The sequence below is a fragment of the Piliocolobus tephrosceles genome, chromosome 6 (genome assembly GCF_002776525.5).
Source record: "Piliocolobus tephrosceles isolate RC106 chromosome 6, ASM277652v3, whole genome shotgun sequence".
Lineage (NCBI taxonomy): Eukaryota > Metazoa > Chordata > Mammalia > Primates > Cercopithecidae > Piliocolobus > Piliocolobus tephrosceles.
Genome location: NC_045439.1, coordinates 88,628,151 through 88,650,101, shown reverse-complemented (window position 1 = coordinate 88,650,101; position 21,951 = coordinate 88,628,151). Strand labels below are relative to the sequence as shown.

Below are 21,951 nucleotides of genomic sequence, written 5' to 3'. Positions count from 1 at the left end.
CAGTAACAAACCCTTAATAACTGTTTGTTTTTTCTAAACACTATTTCCTAAACATACACAACAGAACACTTTTTCAGAGAAATGACTGATTCTAGTCTGGAGAAGGATTTGTACAAATGAGCCTGGGATATCCAGTGTCCGAAACCAAAGAAGTTATCAAAGACTAATAGGGATACTAATGGGTCAATTTGAGCATCAAAATGAGTAATAACTATAATTCACCAAAATACATCAAATATATAAATAGCCCTTAGTTCATAATGACTCTTAACCTTTCACTGATCACCAATGAAAGCTGCCAGGGTATCAACTCATTACTCTGAAAACTGACAAAGGGGGAAAATCAATAGTTAACATTATCTTTCCTTACTTCAGGCAACCAAATAGAGAAAAGTACTTTGTTATGGAAGAATTACAGCTAGTAAATGTGGAAGAAATGATGTAATTTGAAAGATCACCAATGTGCAACACCTAATGAAATAATGGATCTAGATAATGGTCACAAATAGGCGCTAAAATCATTAGGATTTATGTGGATGGGGAACTTGCAAGCTGATAACACTCATACCCACTTAGCATCACCAAAAGTAAGAGATCAGAGATATTATTTGCCTCCTGATGAAACAAAAAACTACATGTACCAACTAAGAAGTGTTCTTGCAAAAACAAGGATGTAAATAAACCTGAATCTAATTAAACCTCTAGCTCTAACTCCCAGTTAACTGGAAACATGGGGGATAGTAGGGAAGTATGAAACCCCAAAGAAGCTATCAGTCAAATCTAGAATGTGGGACATTCTATAGAATAAAGAACCTAGGTTTTTCAACACAAAAATGGCATGAAAAAAGAGGAGAGGAGGACTATTAAAGATTAAAAGAGACAAAAGACATAACAACCAAATACTATGTGTTGGCCCTATTTGGATACTGTTTCAACGAACCAAATGTAAAAATATATTTTTGAGACAACCAGAAAAATCTGAATATGAACTCAGTTTTAGATTTTATTAAGTGGATGGGCTCAGTGGCTCACCGTCTGTAATACCAACATTTCAGGAGGCCAAGGCAGGTGGATCACTTGAGGTCAAGAGTTACAGACCAGCCTGACCAACATGGCGAAACCCCATCTCTACTAAAAATACAAAAATGAGCCAGGCATGGTGGCATGCGCCTATAATCCAAGGTATTCAGGAGACTGAGGCTCAAGAGTTGCTTGAACCCGGGAAGCGGATTCTACATGGAATTCTATAAGCGGAGACCTTGCCACTGCACTCCAGCCTGGGCAACAGAGTGAGACTGTGTCTCCAAAAAAAAAAAAAAAAAACCCGATCATATTAAGGGATTACTTAATTTTGTTAGGAATAACAATGGCACTGCGATTTTTTAAAAGTCCTCTTATATATCAGCTACGTATGTGGAAGAATACAGGTTAAAAAACAGTGAAATATATGAAACAAAAGATTGGCAAAATGCTGATAAATGGCTGACAATTACGTGGTGGGTTATAAGACCATTCTCACCCTACTTTTTTTTCCCGATTAAGAATATACTTATTGGCCAGGTATGGTGGTGCATACCTGTAATCCCTGCACTTTGAAAGGCCAAGGAGGGAGGATTGCTTGAGTTCAGGAGATCAAGACTAGCCTGGTCAACATGGTGGAAACCCCATCTCTGCTAAAAATACAAAAAACTAGCCAGGTGTCCTGGCGCGCGGGTATGGCTCCAGGAACTTGGGAGGCTGAGACAGGAGAATCACCTGAGCATGGGAAGTCAAGGCTGATCCTGCCACTGCACTCCAGCCTGGGCAATGGGAGTGAGACCCTGTCTCAAAAAACAACAACAAAATGAATATATTTGTTCACTTTTCTAGTATGTTCCAGCACTAGGTGAACAAATGAGATGTGGTATCTGCTCTTATGAAGCTGGAGCCTACTGGGAGATTCGGACCATAAACAAGTAAACAGACAAATACTTAGAAACAGTAGAAGGTGCTATGAGGGAAGTGAGTAGGGTTCAGGACAGAAGATAACACCCTTAGATGGGGTGAGTGGTGAAGCCACCTCTGCGAAAGTGTGATGACCAGCTGGGAGGGGTGGCTGATGCTTGTAATCCTAGCATGTAATCCTTTGGGAGGCGAGGCTGGAGGATCATTTGAAGTTAGGAGTTTGAGACTAGCCTGGCCAACATAATGATAGGCTTAATTTTTTTTTAGAGCAGTTGTAGGTTCACAGCAAAACTGAGAGGAAGGTATAGAGACTTCCCATATACCCACTACCCTACACATACACAGCCTCCCACACTATCAACATTCCCCACCAGAGCTGTACATTTTTTACCATCGAACCTATATCAACATATCACAATCACCCCAACTCCAGTTTACATTAGGGTTCACTCTCAGTGTTGTATATCTCCCTACTTTCATGTTTGAAATTTTTCACACACACAGACTCATAAAACTGTATGTAAAGTAGAAAAAGGACTACAGTATCCTTTTTGAATACTAGATTCAAAGCCTGTATTTACTACAGGTATGACCTCTGGAAAGTGACTAAGTTAATACATTTTCTCACTAAAATGGGACTGTCAGCTACGTAACAGAGATGTGAAGAATATCTTTCCTACCTCATCTATCCAGTTGGTGCATGTAAAGCTCTCAAAGTACAATAAATAGTTGGCATTTAACCAGTATTAGTTTCCATCTTTACTTCAATCAGAAACATAAAAAGTCCCCCAAGCCAAGGGGAATTACAGGGTAAAATTTTTAATAGAACATTTGGAGATAGTGAGAAGGAAAATATTATCACAGAAATTATATACAAGATTAACCTTTTATTTAGATAATTATTATGGAAAAACAATCTCAGGAATATTTTTTGTTTATAAAAGTTATAAACCCACTAGAAAAAAAAGTGAGAAGGAGAGGCAAAGTCAACAAAATTTTGAAAAACAGAGTATGACTAGATGGATGACTAGTAATGGATTGAGCAGAATAGAGAGACAGCTGAAATTTATAAATGTCTACATGGGGGAAAAGTAAGCAGAAACAAAGTTTAGGAAATCAGGATTGCCTGGGATTTGATTAGGAAGAGTGTTAAAAGCTAGCAGACAATGGAACAATGCCTTCAAAATTCTAAATGAAAATAATTTCCAACCAAGAAATTTTTACACAGGAAAACTATCAATCAAGCAAGGTCTCAAAAATGTATTTCTCAGGCATCCTTTCTTAGGAAGCTAGTGGAGGACATGCTCTATAAAACCAGAGAGTAAACAAAAAAATAGAAAACCACTAAATCTTAGAAAGTCTCCAAAACAAAGAGAGCGCAGACTCTTCTACGACAACGGCTATGCAAGCTACAATGCAATCAATCAGTCCCAGATGGACCAGAAGATGAAGTCCAGATAGGATGTCACCAACAGAAGAAAAAAAAAAATAACCCATAGATTACATGATTATACCAAGAGGAGGAATTTAGTTCTTTTGAAGAGTTCAGAGATGATTTATTCATAACGACATAGAATAGTAAGCAAACAAAAAAAGGCAATCCATTAATCCCAGGAAAAATACAAAATTATATAAGAAATAAGATACAATCATCATTTACTACATGCACTAAGAACATTTATAGTCACAATAACATAAATGCTGAACATTGACTCCACCAAAAATTATGAGTTGCATAAATATACAGAAGAAGTGTCAAATTACCATTTTCACAGTACAAAACTACTAAAGTCTAAGACTGAAAAATCAAGAAACAGTAGTATAAGAAGGGCAATTTAACAACATGGAGGAAATTACCAGAAGAAACAGTCAAGGGAATTGAAAATAGTACTCTCTGGGGAGTAGAAATTGGGGACAGGGCAAAAGGCTACTGTTTTAGTTATAACTAAACAAGTAGGGTTTTAAAAAATTCTTATTCAAAAATTAAAAAGCAATTATCAAGAGTGCTATGAGAAAACACTAATCACAAATGTATTTTATTTTTTTGAGACAAGGCCTTGCTCTGTTGCCCAAGCTAGAGTGCAGTGGCACGATCATGACTCACTGCGCCCTTGACCTCCTGGACTCAGGCAATCCGCTCACCTCAGCCTTCAGAGTAGCTGAGCTACAGGCGTACACCACTATGCCCAGCTTATTTGTGTAATTTTTTTTTTTGTAGAGATGGGGTTTCGCCATGTTGCCCAGGGAGTTCTCAAACTCCTGGGCTCAAGCAATCCTCCCACCTTGGCCTCCCAAAGTACTTGGGATTACAGGCATAAGCCACCACACCTGGCCCCACAAATGTTAACTCAACATTTTGTCATGAAGAAGCACCAACGATCTCAAATTTGTCTAAATTTGCAAAAGTAAAGACTAGAGACCTACTGCCAGGGAAGATGCAAATGGATAAATATACCTACCACTCTCTCTGAAAACAAAAACAAAATGTCTTATTTCTCCCTGTGGTAGCCAATCTCCAAGATGATACCAATAATACTTGCCTTCTGATAGTCATGTTCTCATATAATCTGTACTGAAATCAGTTCTGCTTGTCTGACTCAATAGAGTATGGCAGAGATGACAGAGTGTGTCTGCCAAAGCTGGGCTATAAAAGTATTTTGGCTTCAGACTTCCTCTCTTAGATTACTCGGTGAAAAGTCAGCAGCCTATTATGAGACTATTGAGCAGCACTGAGGAGAGGCCCATATGGGAAAGAACTGAAGCCTCTCCATCATCAGGAAGCGCCAGGCTGTCAGCCATGTGAGCGAGGCCTTGGGCCACAACTCTTCGACTAAGCCACTGCAAATTCCCGACCTACAGAAATTGTGACTGTCATAAATGTTTATTGTTGCTTTTGGTTTAATTTGTTATGCAATAGATAACAAATATGCTTTTCTTCCTCAACTTTTCCAACAATAACATCTGCAGTTGTTTATTTAAGACTAAGGGGCAGATACAGAGGTACTTTATATAAATTATTCCATTTAACCCTTAAATTAAACCTACAGGTAGATATTCCAGTAGAAGAGTTATAACAAGAGAGTAAACTAGCAGACGTGAAAAATGAACACATGCTCCGGTTTTTTTCTTTTTAATAAAAATGAAACTCCCTATGTTGCCCAGGTTGGCCTCCCAACTTCTGGCCTCAAGCAATCCTCCAGCCTTGGCCTTTCAAAGTGCTGGGATTAAAGGCAGGAGACATCATGTCCAGCCTTGCTTTGCTTTTTCAACAATATTAATTCTACATTCCCGCTTTCAAACAGGTATAAAGTTCAGGAGCCCATTTATTCCCTTTCTTCCTTCCTTCTCTCGCCATCTCACCTCTACATACGCTCTTATGCTCCAACTATACCATCTTGCAGGTTCCCTAAACTTCAGAACCTCTCTGATCCCCACTCTTACCACATCTGTTCTTCAATACTGTGGGGACTTTCTCCTTACTCGTAGGCACCAGCCTATCCACGCTTTCCTTACTTATGCAGTTAGGGTCAATGTGGTTCAATCTCTCATCCCCAAACCCTACACTAATCCTCTTTGTTCTTTTACTCCATTTGCTCAAGAAAACACCAATCCTGTTCTTTTTTCACCCCACTCCCGCAGTTGGTCCACTCCACATCACCTCCCTGCTTAAGCACTATTCTCTTTTTTAAATCTATAATTCATCCTTTCCAAGTGTATGATTTAGGGATTTTTGTAACGTTAAGTTTACCAAGTTGTACAATCAACATCATAGATCAGTTTTAAAACATTTCCATCATCTCAACAGATCTCTCATGCCTATTTACTGTTAATTCCTCTCCCCCTCCTCTCTAACCCAAGAAACCACCAATCTACTCTTTGCCTTTCCTGTGCATTTCATATGAATGGAATCATAAAATAAAGTCTCTTGTGTCTGTATTTTTTTCACTGAGCCTGCTTTCTACAGTTCATCCACATTGTAGCAGATATCTATAGTCAATTTCTTTTTACTGCTGAATAGTATTCCATTGTATACCAAAGTTTTGCCTACTCATTCACCCACTGCAGGACATTTAGGTTGGTTTCAACTTTCGGCTATGAATAATGCTGCTAAGATCATTTGAAAATCTTTGTGTAATAAGCGTTTTCATTTTTCTTGGATAGATACTTAGGAATGAAATTGCTGGGCCACATGGTATAGTTATGTTTAACTTTTTAACAAACTGCCAAATTGTTTCCCAAAGTGGTTGCACTATTTTACATTCCCACTAGCAGTGTATGAGGCTTCCCATCTCTCCATATCCTCCTCAACATTTGTCATTGTCTGTCTTTTATACAGTACCCATTCTAACAGGTATGAATGGTAATTTGTTGTGGTTTTAAGTTTTATGTTGAGGAAGAACAATGAGGAAAAAATTCCTAAAACATCAACGCAGAGAAACTGGTACCCATGTAAATACATGATTATAACTTCAATCAGGTCTTCACTATTCACCCGGAAGGAAATCCTAATGTTTCTCTGATCTGCTTATTTTCCCACACTCCACATCAATTAATTCTTATCTTCATCCACTCTCCTTAAAATTTAATCTCTATCTTCCACAGGACCTACCCCCACTTCCTACCCCACTGATAAACAGAAACTAACAGTTCCTACCTCTCAACTTCCTCCTACTATACCCACAAGCCTCGCTGCCTCTGAATTCACCCTTTCACCAGTTAAGGGAGCTGCGGACTTCTTCTTCCTACTAAATGATAACTTCTCTGTAGGAGTTTTGCATCCTATTTCCATTAACCATTTTAGGACCCAAGAGTCATCATTTCCTCTCTCCTTTTTTTGCAAACTGGTTTGCAATTCAATTGGTTTCTTCCCATCAATATTTAAACAGCTCTTAGCCCCAACTGACAACAAAAGTACTGCTTTCTTTAAATTCTCTATATTTTCAGTGCCCACTTTTCTACCTTCCATTCACCTTAGCCCTAATCTGTATGATTTCTATCCTTAAACACAAATGAAGCAGGTCTAGCTGAAGTCCCAACAGCCTTGTAGCAATATTCAACAGAGCTATTAATTACCTCCTTTTTGAAACACTCTTTCTACTGGATTCCACAGCACCATCTTCCAGTTTTCTTTCTAACATATTGTTGGAAGACAATTTTCCATGTCTCCCATCTCACATTTCTTCAAGACGTGTGAACAGAGGCAATGACTGCCTTTGTTCCAGACTACTTTTTCAGAGATGTCTATATAGTGAATAGTCTTCAAATACACAACAGCGTCTCGCTCTGGAGCAAAGAGCAGGCATGTTTACTACCCATTATAAAAGACTTGGGTTTCCTAAGCCACAGTTCCTTTTCTGTAACACAACCCCTGTGTTTGCAGGTGTTACCTGGCCTTCTTCAACATTACCCTGTAGAAACTGGAGCTTGGGAAACCAACATAAATACTGGTAATAAGGATAATGCTTTGCTGTGAGTAATAAACTATCCATTGTCTCGGATCCAGGAGTCAGGTGCTTCCTGCCAACACACAGTAAACTATGTCAGGTTAATTTGTTAACTTTCAAGGAAGGTAAAATTTTAGATCCTCTATAGTTCTTTTTCATTTTTTAAAAATAGAGATAGAGGTCTATGTTGCCCAGGCTGGTCTCTAACTCCTGGGCTCAAGAGATCCTCCCGCCTCAGCCTCCCAAAGTGCTGAGATGACAGGCGTGAGTCACCATGTCAAGCCTTTATAGTTCTTAACACTTCTAGGTAGCCCTATTTTCCTTTTTAACCTCTACTCCTTTATCTGATCTTTAAATGTAGGAGTTCCTCAGAGTTCATATTGAGACTCACTTTTTTTCTTACTCTACACTGTTTCCTCCAGGGAGTACAACTGCTCTTATGGCTTCAATTATCACTACATCTACACTAATAATTCCAAAATATTTTCTGTAGTCCAAGTCTGTCTTCTAAGCACCAAAACCACATGCCTGGTTCCTCCCGAACATGTTTACTTTAATACTGGTATGTTCCCAAATTCACTAGTACCTAAACTTGAACTCAGTGACTTCCCTTCTGCTCCTTCCCCTTATCATCACCTCATCTTCCATTTCCTAGAGCAGTAAATAGCACCACACCACCATCCTTCCAGATGTTCATGCCAAAACAATGAGGCATCTTCCTCAATGCCTCTCTCCCACATCTTTTTGTCTTCTATCAATATCACCATTAAATCTAGTCCAAATCACCACTACATCATCTCTCGCTTAGGTTCCTCAGGGGGTGCCTCCAACACCATACTGTGATTTTCAAAATGTGGTCCTAAACTGCTGATGCCTTAGCAGGACTCAAAGCAGGGGCACCAAATTGTACTACAGGTCAAGTATCCCTAATCCAAAAATCCAAAATCCACCAGGTGTGGTGGCTTACTCCTGTAATACCAGCACTTTGGGAGATCGAGGTGAGTGGATCACCTAAGGTCAGGAGCTTGAGACCAGCCTGACCAACATGGTGAAACCCTGTCAGGCGCAGTGGCTCACGCCTGTAGTTCCAGCTACTAGGGAGGCTGAGGCAGGAGAATCGCTTGAACCCCGGCGGCAGAGGCTGCAGGGAGCCAAGATTGTGCCATTGCACTCCAGCCTGGGAGACTAGAGTGAAACCCCATCTTAAAAGAAGAAAAAAGAAAAAAATCCAGAGTGCTCCAATGAGCATTTCCTCTGAGCATCGGTGCTCAAAAAGTTTCAGATTTCAGATTTTCAGATTAGGGATACTCAACCTGTAGTACTTGTATTGTTTATTATCACACAAAATACCAGTTTCACTTAAAAATGTCCCTAAGAAGCAGAAAAACTTAATTTTATTAAATCTCAACTGCTGAGGTCAAGTCTTAATATTCTGTGAGACAAAAATGAAATATATTTATACAACATTTCTACTCAATACCAAAGTATATCAGTTGCCTGCAGAAAAACTCTTGTATGATTGAGTTGCAAGCTAAAATTAAGCCTTTTTTTTTCAAAGAACAGTTTTTCACTTGAAGGAACTGACAAATTATGGTTACTCAAATGTGTATATTTGGCAAAAAGTTTCTCAAAAGTGAATGAAGGCTCAGCACGGTGGCTCACACCTGTAATCCCAGCACTTTGGGAGGCCGAGGTGGGTGGATCATCTCAGGTCAGAAGTTTGAGACCAGCCCAGCCAACACGGTAAAACTCTGTCACTACTAAAAATACAAAAAATTAGCCAGGTGTGGTGGGTGGGCACCTGTAACTGCAGCTATTCGGGAGGCTGAGGCAGGAGAATCGCTTAAACCTAGGAAGTAGAGGTTGCAGTGAGCCAAGATTGTGCCACTGCACTCCAGCCTGGGCAACAGAGCAATATTTGAATCAAATAAACTTCTACCAGTCTGCTCATTACATTATTGGTCTTTGAGAAATAAGAGTTCATCAAGTTATGCAGAACTTCCAAATGTGGACACCATTACACTGTATATTAAAACACACACACACACACACACACACACTACACAAATACATACAAATGTGTTAATATCACCACAGCCCTCTCAACATGGGAGCCGGAGTCCCTATATAGCTGTACGCTCTGAAGGCCTCCTGCCTGTGCCAGTACCTGGACTGAGGCACTCTTGTAAAGAAGGCCTGCTGCTCTGACAGCACGTGGAATCCATCTGTAAGCTGCCTCAAAGGTCACATATTGAGCCGTCACTCCTTCTGCAAGCCCCGACACGGCCTATGAGCTCTGAAGGGCTCTTGCCCCCACCAGCATCTGTTTTCCCAACGCATGCCCACACCACTAGTTTCTGATCATCAGATCCCCTGCCTGCACTCCAGAGGGTGGCCTACTGCCTACCTAGCAACTCCAGATCAGCTCCAACCTGGCCAAAACCAATATACTTCTCTGTTATCTGTGAGCCAACCCACACCTATTCCAGTGAGTTCTGAACCTCTTCCAAGTTTGTCCTTCCTTGGGTATTCTCCCTTAACCCTACAGTACTATATACAATTTTCCTGTATTACAATTATTCTTATCATAGTTAATAATTATGTATATTAAGCTTCCTCTGTTTAACCTATTATGTGGTTTCTATCTCCTGACTAGACCCAAATTGCTACAACATAGTACCGCACTTTACGCATATTTTCCTTCTATGTCCCCATTACTAAATCGTGTGTTTTCTTTAGCACAGATACTATCTTAGCCATCTTTCATTTGCTAGAAATATACAAGTACTCAATAAATATTAGCTGAATGAATTAAATGGTATTGTTGAGAGACTCATGCAACAAGTAAAAAAAAATGGACTAGATTACGCCTGCCTCTTCTAATCAGGAATTTCTAGAATTCTATGAATCCATAAAGCTAACCCTTTAAGGACACCATGGAGGAACCAGGATGCTGGTAATTTAAACTGGTTAAGTATAGTAATTCTTGTTATCCCACTTCTGAAATAATCTGGTAACAATAAATATCCTTTTGATCAGTTACTTAGTAGAAGATCCAATAGGTGGTTCAGGCGCTGAAAAACAAAATGCTGAGGTCTGCTATTGTATATGGGAAGCATCTGATGAAAGGCAAACCAAGGCTCCCAAGACTGCAGATTCTACTATTCAAGGCTAAATAGCTGCTGCAAAGATTAGAAAATAAAGTGTATCTCTCAGTAGAGAGGTCACAAACTGTCTCATGTCTGCTGGCCTGCAGACATGTTTTGCTTGTTCTGCAGAGTTTTAACATTTTAAATTTAACTGCCACCATTTAAAAAACCACAGGTCTTTCAATCAGAACAGTTTACAATACCAACCTTATACTTCCGCTGGAACTTAGTAAGCACCTACTCTATATAGGACATGCGCCTTCCTGTTTGCCACACAATTCCCAGCAGAGTATTTCACTTGTTTATGTTGCCTCTCTGGTCCCTATAAGCATGAACTTGCAACCCCTGCTGTAATAGGTTTTTACAAGGTTTTGGAATCAAGATTTTTGTTCATGCTTCTGTTCTACCACATAGTAGGTAATGGTAATTAGTTGTGGGACCTTGGCCAAGTGTATAATAGAGCTTATAGAAGTGGATAAATACATACTCAACAAATACTTAAAAAAATGTTTTTTTATTACTGACATTACTAAACTGGGAAATAGCACGGCAATGGAGAGAAAAGGTGTTGGTCTTGAAATCAGAAGATCTGAGTTGAAGGATAAGTTTCCTCACCTAGAAGATATGTTGTGACCTTAGACACATTACTTAGATTTTTAACCTTATCTGTATTATCTGCACACGGCAGATTTAAAACTATCTTCCCTGCTTATCATGAAGCAGCAGAGTGAAATAAAAGGGTTTTGTTATTGGTAAAAATGGAAAATTCCAAGTTCAAGCAGTAGTGAAGAAATTACCCATGAGGAATATCAGTACTCTAGTAAGCAGGCTTTAGATAACTAAATGTAACAGAGAAACCCATCAGCCTGAAGGAAGAGGGAAAGACTCTGAAGCCACAGGTTCTCTAGGCCTGCCAAAAGCCCCCAAAGAGACTGCATTTTTGGAGTCCAGACTGGGAAAGGGGGGCTAGAAGACCAGAGCAGGAACCAGCCAGCAGAGCTACAGGGTAAAGCTAGCCCTGCTGAAGGCTAGGGGCCTGGAGAAAAGATTACGAAGCCCTTCTAGAAGGCCCTGTAAATCACATCAGGCCTGGCAACAAGACTAACCCATGCCCATGTCTGACTAGAAGCAAAGAAGTGTTTCTGTCTCTAACCAGAATCAGGCAGGATAGGGATGATTTCCAATAAAGAAAGTCTGACCTCCACAGAACAAGACCTTGTCTCTTCAAATAAATAAACAAACTCTGACCTTTTTTTTTTCTCTTTTTAAACAAATTGCCATTGGGCCCAGCACGGTGGCTCATGGCTGTAATCCCAGCACTTTGGGAAGACAAGGCGGGCAGATCACTTGAGCCAGGAGCTCGAGACCAGCCTGGCCAACATGGTGAAACCACATCTTTACTAAAAACATAGAAATCAGTCGAGTGTGGTGGTGCGCACCTGTAATCCCAGCTACTCGGGTGGCGGAGACACAAGAGTTACTTCAACTCGGAAGGCACAGGTCACAGGGAGCCGAGATCATGCCACTGCACTCCAGCTGGGATGACAGAGCAAGACTGTCTCAAATAAACACATACTTACATACATACATATATTGCCATTGACAGAGTCCGAGGAAGCAAAAAACAAAACAGATTCCTGCATAAGATTTTGTTTTTTCACCTGTACTGGCAGGTCCTCAGAATGCCTATAGCATAGCCCTCTTTCTAAAAAGTTTCTTCTACACCAATTGCTAGTGGGCTCCGGGTAGCCTTGCCACCCTGTCATGAATGGCTGGGGCCTGGAGCCAGCTTTCCAACAGACAACCAGTCTAGAGTCTGGCCAGTGGCATGGGGAATAGCCAAGCACAAATGCCACATCTAATAGCCTGCCTCAGTCTCGTTCTGTGATACCTTGAACTTGACTTAGGGAGAAGGCAGAAAACAGATGGAAACAAAGAGGAACCAAGAGAAAAAGAAAAGCAGAATAATGGGCAGAATTACAGGTGGCTCACACCTGTAATCCTAGCACTCTGGGAGGCCAAGGCAGGAAGACTGCTTGAGGTCAGGAGTTCAGGAGACTCCCATCTCTATAAAAGATTAAAAAAAATTAGGCCGGGAGTGGTGGCTCACACCTGTAATCCCAGCACTTTGGGAGGCTGAGGCAGGAGGATCACCTGAGGTCAGGAGTTTGAGACTAGCCTAGCCAAAATGGTGAAACCTCGTCTCTACTAAATATACAAAATCAGCCAGGTGTGGTGGCACATACCTGTAATCCCAGCTACTCAGGAGGCTGAGGCAGGAGAATCGCTTGAACCTGGGAGGCAGAGATCTCCCCACTGCACTCCAGCCTGGGTCACTGAGCGAGACTCCATCTCAAAAAAAAAAAAAAAAGGAAAAGAAAAAGAAAGGAAAGCAGAAATAGGGAAAATCAGCTCAGTCAGAATCATGGGCTCTACACATGCCTACTGAAGGGAACAAAAAGTCTGATCTGACCACACAATCAGATCCCCTCAATCTCCGTATTTCCTTCAAATCTTCACAATAAACCCCCCAATTTAATGTAGAAGAAAAACATTTTTTTCTTCGCTTCATTCACTGACAGAAATTGAGCCAACAAGAAAAATAATATCTACTATTGATCAAGGTTCAGAAACACATATTCTTTTCATTCACTACTGGTAAGCATGTAAACTGGCATTATTTGCTAACATAATACAACAGATGTCCTTCGTGGTGCCTATCCAAACTGCTACCATTCTCAGTAGCCTGTGGCCTCCTTGGCTACGGCAGCGAAGCAAAAGCCAATCCCCTGGCAGGCTGATGACCAAAAGTCTTGTGAGAAAGGAGACACTGGGGCAATTAGATTCACCTATCAGAAATGTGTAATCAGGACACAGAGAGACTGAACCGGAAAGGTGTTAAGAGGTAAGCTAGGGTCTGAGGTTGCCATTTGAGGCCATGTACAAAGTGAGTGGGCAGAGGGGGACTGTCTATAGTGAAGTAGAGGAAGTAGAAGAGTGGAACGGGGTAGAAATCTGAAGCTCCTCAGAGAAAATGATAAAGAACTTTCTTAATTCTGGGCCACCACCATTTTCTTGAGAGACAGCCACATTTCATTGGCCTGGGAAGTGCTGTATCATTACAATAAATCCTTCTTCACTCGAGCTAGTGTCTGTTCCTTGGAACCAAAAGGGCCTAATCTAGAATAGGAATTGACAATAAAAGCAAAGTTGAAATGTGGAGGGTTGATAAATATATGGCTGTACATGGACTAGTAGGATAATGTCAGGTAAAGGTAATCCTTGGAAAGTTATGTACTATGTGTACAAATTACAAGCAAACTATTTCATTGCCTACCCAACCCAGTCTTTTCAAAAGTCCACATAAAAGATGAACAGATTTGTGTCTCTACCAGCAAGATAACCGGACCAGCAATACACTCCTGACAAGTGCAGTCAAAATAGGTTAAAACAACAGGTAAGCCAGATACAACGGATCACACCTGTAACCCCAGCACTTTCAGAAGCTAAGGCGGGAGGATTGCTTGAGGCCAGGATTCAAGACCAGCCTAAGCAACGTAGGGAGACCCTGTCTCTACAAAACATTTAAAATTTAGCCAGGCATGGTGGCATGTGCCTATAGTCCCAACCACTTGGGAGACTAAGGCAGGAAGATCACATGAGCCCAGGAGGTCCAGGCTGCAGTGGGCCATGATTGAACCACTACACTCCAGTCTGGACAACAGAGCAAGACCCTGAGGAAAAAAACAAAACAAGTACAAGAGTCACCTAGAGGTACAGTCTTAACCGGTTGGTAATCCAGCTGTAACATACAAGAATGGTCAGCAGTGGCCATAATGGGCATTATACAAAAATGAGTAAGTAAACTAAGCTGTAGAGATGGAAGACTGGATATTCAAAAAGAAACAAAAAATAAGGAAACCAGGCAGCCTTCAAGTAACAAACAGAACACTGCCTCTGGCTTCGAAATTCTGGTTCCCTGAAACTTGACTACGCTTTCTTCCTTTGTCTTTGGATGTCTGGAAACTGCAACCTATTTTTTACTTGAGTGAGTTTTTGTTCCTTACAGTCCAAGGTAAAAACTGGAACCAGACCGGGCGCAGTGGCTCATGCCCATAATCTTAACACTTTAGGAGGCCAAGGTAGGTGGATCACCTGAGGACAGGAGTTCCGAGACCAGCCTGGCCAGCATGTCGAAACCCTGTCTCTACCAAAAATACAGAAAAAGAAGGGTGTGATGGCATTGATCTGTAATCCCAGCTACTCCACAGGCTGAAGAAGAAGAAGCACTTGAACCCAGGAGGTGGAGGATGCAATGAAATGAGATTGTGCCACTGTACTCCAGCCTGGGCAACAGAGCAAGACTCTGTCTCAAAAAATAAAAAATAAAAGACTGGAACCAACAGAAAATAGTAAAAGTATAAAAATAAAAGTGTGTGATGGGGTGGAGGGAATAACATACTTTCAACCCAGCAATTCTATATAATGACAAGTTTGCACAAAAATGTAAGTATTACACATGCAAAGCTTTATAAATAGAGAAAAGTTACTATCAGCTTCAATATTCAAAGGTCTGTTAACTAAACCATAATGCACTCATACAGGCAATATTGTGCAGCTATTAGAAGCTGTAGAGAAGTACAGGTATCCCTTTCTACCTGAACTCATGCTCCGTGACTGAGAAACCAAATAGATTCACATGGCAACGGATACCTGTATTCAATGACATGGAAAGATGTTCATGATATATTAAGTGAAAAAAAGGGTTACAACATATACTCTATTTTTATTAAAAGCAGCATATTTACGTATACTTTTGTATACACATAAAAATGAGACTTTCTGTACCATCTGCAATGTTCTTGTCTTTCTGTGATTCTTCTAAATGATAAAAACTCTCCTAAAAAATTAAATACAGGATTTTCTTTCAAAGGCTACAAGGTAGGATTTGGACACTAAGTCCCAGCTCTACTGGAGGACTAAGCAGTACTGTGGTTAAAAAAGCAAGCAGACATAAAGGACAAAAGAAAGAGTGAATGAGATGACCTGAGATAAAGAAGGGTGCCTGGGGGCTTTACACCACCAGAGGCCCTGTTGCCCAGTAACAGGTACTATCTTAAAACTACCTTTCACTCCAGTTAGGCCAGTCTCTCTACTATCTTCCCCTTCATTCAAGATAGTCATTCATGTTTCCACTATGCTGTTCATTCTAATTCTCTGGTGTTGACTGTCCTCCATCATACATGGAGACAACACTGATTTTTCCTCTCCCTAAAAATAGCAATAGTTTCAAATTCAGAGATCTACTTAAGAGAGTCACCCAAATCAGCTACTCGAGAGGCTGAGGCGGGAGGATCTCTTGACCTCAGGAGTTCGCGGCTCCAGTGAGCTATCATCATGTCACAGCACTCCAGCCAGGGTGACAGTGAGACCCTATCTTTATAATTTTTTTTAAGAGTTACTCAAAATCTACATTTTGAGACTACCTAGATTTTGACATGTTTCTAGTCAGCGCATTGTAGTGCCAAACAACCAGCTCCAGAATATTAAAGAGATTCCCCACAACTGGCTGAGTGCAGTGGTTCACGCCTGCAATCCCAGCACTTTGGGAGGCCAAGACAGGAGGGCTGCTTGAGGTCAGGAGTTTGAGACCAGCCTTGTCAATATGGCAAAACTCCATCTCTACTAAAAATACAAAATTAGTCGGATGTGGTGGCACACACCTGCAGTCTCAGCTACTTGGGAGGCTGAGGCATGAGAATCGCTTGAACCCTGGAGATGGCGGTGGCAGTGAACCAAGATCGCACCACTGCACTCCAGCCTAGGTAACAGAGCGAGCCTCCCTCTGTCTCAAAAAAAAAAAAAAAGATTCTGCACAAGCAAAATGATATAAGATCAAAATGTAATCAATGTCTCAGATGTGCCCACTTCCATAGAGGTACCTTGAGTATAAATTTGGTAAGCGAAAGGATAAAATAGCAGTAAAAAAGCAGAAATCAAATAATCTGTGTTGAACTCTATCTAAAGTCAGAATAAGAGAAGGCATCAGGTTGGTAACGCAGATAGACTAGTCTGGTTCACTTACCACCCACTCCCAACCACTTCTCCCTTTCCTTTCTCTATTGTAAAAGCTGTAAAGGTAAAATACAGTATCCCATCTTATCTATGGCTTTCTGTGGTTTCAGTTACCTGCAGAACAGCACGATAAGATATTTTGAAAGAGAAAGACTATATTCACATAACTTTTATTACAGTACGTTGTCATAACTGTTCTATTACCAGCTATTGTTAATCTCTACTGTGCCTAATTTATAAATTAAGTTATATCACAGATATGTATGTCTAGGAAAAAAATATATACCATATAGTTTCAGGTGTCTACTGAGGGTCTTGGAACATATCCCCCATGGATAATAGAAGACCATGATTATTCCATCTTTCGGCCTTCTTGAAGCTAAGAGTGGCCACTGACACTTTGGCCAAAGAGGCAAAAGCCCCTGGAGAGGGTTTTTCTTTTTGTTTTGCTCCTCCAGCTGTTTGGAACATGGACATAATGCCTGGAGGTGCAACCAAAAGAATAAAAACAAAATGGGAAGAAAGGACGAGCCTAGATCCTTGCTGAGATTGGTGCTGCACAGCCCCATTCTGCCCATCTCCACACTTTGTTACGTCAGAAAAATAAACTCCTATTTCTTAAAGTCATTGGACAGCAAGTTTTCAGTTCCTTGCAGCTGTAGGCATCCCTAATACAGTTAGCATGGAGCTTAGAACTATGTTTCTCAACTATCTTTACTCTGCAACATTTATGAGGGATAGAATCCATTCCCTTCATTAATTGTTACTCATTACAACAGTCATTCTCAACCTGGCAGGCATCAAAATGTGGAATGGAGGCAGAGAAGACTGGCTGTGAACCTTGGTGACTACCAAAGCAATGTCTTTTTGTAGGGATATGTCTAGGAGGCAATTCAATCTGTTCCTTTCAAAAATGCAGTAAGAATTTTTTGTTCTAAGGCTAAACAACCAAATACTTCCTACCTAAGTTCCTTTCTTTCAAAGTCAATTCTTCAAATTTTACTCCTTATTAGGAAAGTACTTATTACTTAATAACCTCTCATAATAATCACTCTATTGAAAAACCAGGAGGGGTTCGGCACAGTGGCTCACTCCTATAATCCCAGCACTTTAGGAGGCTGAGGTGGGTGGATCACTTGAGGTCAGGAGTTCGAGACCAGCCTGACCTACATGGTAAAACCCCCGTCTCTACAACTATCTGGGTGTGGTGATGTACGCCTATAGTCCCAGCTACTTGGGAGGCTGAGGCAGGAGAATCGCTTGCACTCAGGAGGCAGAGGCTGCAGTGAGCTGAGATCACACCATTGCACTCCAGCCTGGGTGACAGACCAAGATCCTGTCTCAAAAAAATAAGTAAAATAAAATAAAATAAAAACCAGGGTATTGACCCCACATACATAAAAACCAACTTTCTGTTTTGAAAGTATTTATATTCACAGGTATTCTATTATTGCATTTATCATGGTTATAAAAACTGGTAATCCTGGAATTATGTTAAGTATACATGTACTCTGTACAGTTACGTACAAATTCCCATGACAGCTTATTTCCCAGAGAAAATTTAACTTTCAGATTATCAATCATTCCCTTTCAATGCATTTTACAGTTGTTTTTGATAGTTTCCTAATGATTCCTTAAATTTGAGAAATATAGGTCATCTTCAAGTAAGCACATTTCTACAGATTATACACAGAAAGTATTTATACTCAATTTTCAAAACATCATATGTGCTCCTTTAATTTATTAAACTATGAAATCTGGGTTAAAAGACTTCCAAGCCAGGATCACTAGATTATTTTGGAGAAGTAAAAGGGAACTAAAACGACTATTCTTGTAAACAATCAATCTAGCTGTTTTCTTTTCAAAATTAATGCAAACTCATCATCAGTGAAGGGATAAAATTAATGTGAAAGACATACATCATTAAGAAAATGACCAACCTCCTTTAACAAACATATCAACACAAATCACTGCAGCTACACATGCAAGGTAAAGGATATTGCTCTCATTTTGGCAAACTGTTTATTTTTAAATGACCATCTAATTCTAAAATGGGGATTCTCTAAGATACCCCAAAATAGCTGTCTTTCACAATACACAAAAACTATTGCACACAGCAGTGAAGAATATTTAAATCCCTCAAAATCTACAGAAAAATCAAAAGAACAATCTTCTTAAATAATGCAAGAAAAAAAGGTAAAAGGTCCTTCCAAAACTGACTGCAACAGATGTGGCATTCAGTTTATCTTTCATGTCACTGTCATGGAAAAGTTCACAAAGAATAATCAGTCTTCTAAACAGGTCTCTTTATTGGCCTAATTGAGAAAGTTACTCAACTGTCAGTAAAGCCAAAATTTCCATTCAATGCTCTACTGGTCACCCACATTCACTCTTCCGAGACCACAGAGAAAAGTTTGACCTTGATAAGGTGAATGAGAATGTCTGCCAAAACTATAGGTGTGGAGGTTGGGGCAAACCACGCCCAATACTTCAGAACAACTCAAATCAATGGGTCCTGTTGGTGATTCCTATTCAACAGACAGCAGCAAGAACAGATGTGGGCATTGTTCATTTGACAAAGTAAAACAGGCCAGGCACAGTGGCTCATGCCTGTAATCCCAATACTTTGGGAGACTGAGGCAGATCGATCACTTGAGATCTGAGACTAGCCTGGGCAACACAGCAAGACTCTATCACTACAAAAAATATAAAAATTAGCCAAGTGTGTTGGCACACACCTGTAGGCCTTGTTACTTGGGAGACTGAGGCAGGACTGCTTTAGCCTAGGAGTTCAAGGCTGTATGAGCTATGAGCTATGTTCATGACATTGTGCTCCAGCCTGGGCAACAGAGCAAGACTCTGCCTCAAAAAAAAAAAAAAAAAGAAAAGAGAAAGTAAAATATACATTTAATTGGTGTACAATATAATCAGTCAGTCAGGTTCTTCTAAAAATCACATTAGGCCAGGCACAGTAGCTTACATGTATAATCCCAAAACTTAGAGAGGCAGAGGCAGGAGGCTTATTTGAGCCCAGGGGTTCAGGACTAGCCTGGGCAACATAGCAAGACCCCCGTCTTCAAAACAACTTGAAAACTGCATTATTGGTTTCTTTGAGGGAAAAAAAAGAGTCCTTAATTAACTTAGATTTTTAAATGAGAAGTTAAGGTATGGGCCTACATCTTCCCTGAACAAAAGTTGTCTCAAGAGGAGTATTTAAAATGGTATAGGTATGTGTGGGTGTACCTGTTACAATACGGTGGAAATACATTTTAAATTTCTTCAGCTCAGCTTGACAAATGCATTTTCATCATTAGAAACTAAACAAACCCAAGAAAATGTAAAGCAACATTACCATACTTGGTGCCTCCAAGTTTAGATATATCGAAGAACTTCTTATGTGAACTGTCATTTAATGTTTCAATAAGGTACTCAAAGGCGTATCCTGAAAAAATATATATATTTTCATTAAACGCAGCAACAAAATATCTTATTCAAGTGAAAATACCTGGAAACTAGCTTTATCCAATAGAATTTTCTGCAATGGTAGAAATATTCTACGTTTGAGCTGTCCAGTAAAGTAGACATGAGCAACGTGTGGCTATTCAGCACCTGAAATGTGGCTACCGTGCCTAAGGAACTGAATTTTTAATTTATTTAATTTTGATTAAAGTCACACAGGGCTAGTATCCACCACACTGGACAGCACAGCTCTAAACCATAATTTGTCAAGTAAAAACTAGTAAGATAATTCACTCCTGAAATGTAACGAAGAAAACCTGGAAAGGGACAATAAGAATGATTTAAATAATCCACGGGGACGTTTTGGAAAGACATGTCTTGAAAACTGCAGAGACAAGAATTTGTGAATTCCACAATTAACATTAGAGGGACTGATTAAAAATAAAAACCAAAAGACGGATTTTTACAGAGCATTCAATAAACCAAAGCAAAAAAACTTCTCAAGTCCTTACCAGAGCGTAGTACTGAAAAGTAACAGAATATCTAGGAAATTAGCATATTCTCCCCGAAAGAGACAAGTCCTTCTGGTTTTGCACGAATTGAAGCTGAACTACAAAGTCAAAGATCCAGAAGTATCATTTGAATGTGCCTCAGCTCCCAACATTCTAGGGGGCAGTGGCGGGGAGGCAGCCTTGAGGTTGAAAAGAACCTTCAGATCTTTTGTGCAGACTCATAGCGGTGGGTGGGCAGGACCCTCAACATTAAGGCTTTCATCCAAAAGGAGAAAACATAAGCACAGCCCACTTTCAGAACAAATAGTCTTTTTCTCTTTTCTTTTCTTTTTTGTAGAGGGAGGTGGACGGGGGAGGAGACAGCGTTGCAATAAATGGTCGGAGAACTGACTGACCAATGTTCAACCTTGACTGCCCCTCATTCGGTTTCCAGAGGCACATAGAGACTGAGGGGCCTGAGGCTGGACCGTGGAATCAACATCTAGCTGCGTGAGACCCGAACACGGAGACGCAGGCCCCCGCCCTCATCGCTCGCCAACGGGGGGGCGGGCAGGGGAAGATGGTGGGCCTCTCCCTGCCCCTGGCGTTGCTGACGGGGGCCAGGAAGTCGCTGGCAGCAGGCAGCGGCCACCGAAGAGAGAGGGGTGCTGGTCAAGGCCAGCGGTGGGGCGGCCCGCCCTGCGGGGGTCGCGCAAGAGGGTGAGGACCCGGAGCCCCAGCTTCCGCGGCCTAGGCTCACAGGGCGGCCCAGCAGGCAGGCCTTGAGGGGAGCACAACCCGAGCCCCGAGGGCCTGGGCGCCTGCCGAGCGACTCCAGGCGAGAAAAGCAAGGAATTCGGCGCCTAGACAGCGCGCGTTTCCAACTGCCAGACCCAGCTCGGAGGCCCGAAACTGACCTGCTTTTGGGGCGTCCATCGCCGGAGACCATATTATCCCTGCGGGGAGGGGGCCAGCGGGAGAACAAGGGGGAGGCCGGGCAGGGAAGAGGGGGAGGAAGACAGGCGGACTGGCAAGGGAGGAAAGAAGGAAGCAGGCTCGCGCAAATATCGCGAGAGCCGCAGAGCCAGCCCCGGGTCTGCGCTCGCGGGATTTGTCGCCTAACTCCCGCGAGATCGTCGGACAGGAAAACAAAGAAAGAGAAGGGGCGGAGCTCACCAGAAAGCGATTTCTCGCGCCGTTGCCCCTGTTCTCGCGAGCGGGGGCGGAGCGCTGGGGAGGCTCCGTTGGTGGCATTGGCGTGGCTAGTTTGGCCTTGGCAGCGATCCGTTACTTACTTGTGGCCTTAAGTTTTCTGTTGGGGTCATGAGTTCGAGCGGTGTGTGCATTCCCACAAGGTGTCTGTTGGAGTCAGGGTCGGAATCGGAACTG

General features: G+C 41.3%; 1 protein-coding gene across 1 annotated transcript in view; it reads right to left on the bottom strand.

Annotated features, from left to right (window-relative positions):
* IREB2 (iron responsive element binding protein 2) overlaps positions 1-21,642 on the bottom strand; it is a 63,113-nt gene extending 41,471 nt beyond the window's left edge. The window contains exons 1-2 of the mRNA XM_023195699.3: positions 21,480-21,642; positions 19,965-20,054 (exon numbers count right to left, since the gene is read on the bottom strand). Coding sequence (XP_023051467.1) covers positions 19,965-20,054; positions 21,480-21,498 — 109 coding nt within the window. The 5' untranslated portion in view covers positions 21,499-21,642. The remainder of the gene's footprint in view (positions 1-19,964; positions 20,055-21,479) is intronic.
* Positions 21,643-21,951: the final 309 nt, after the last annotated feature.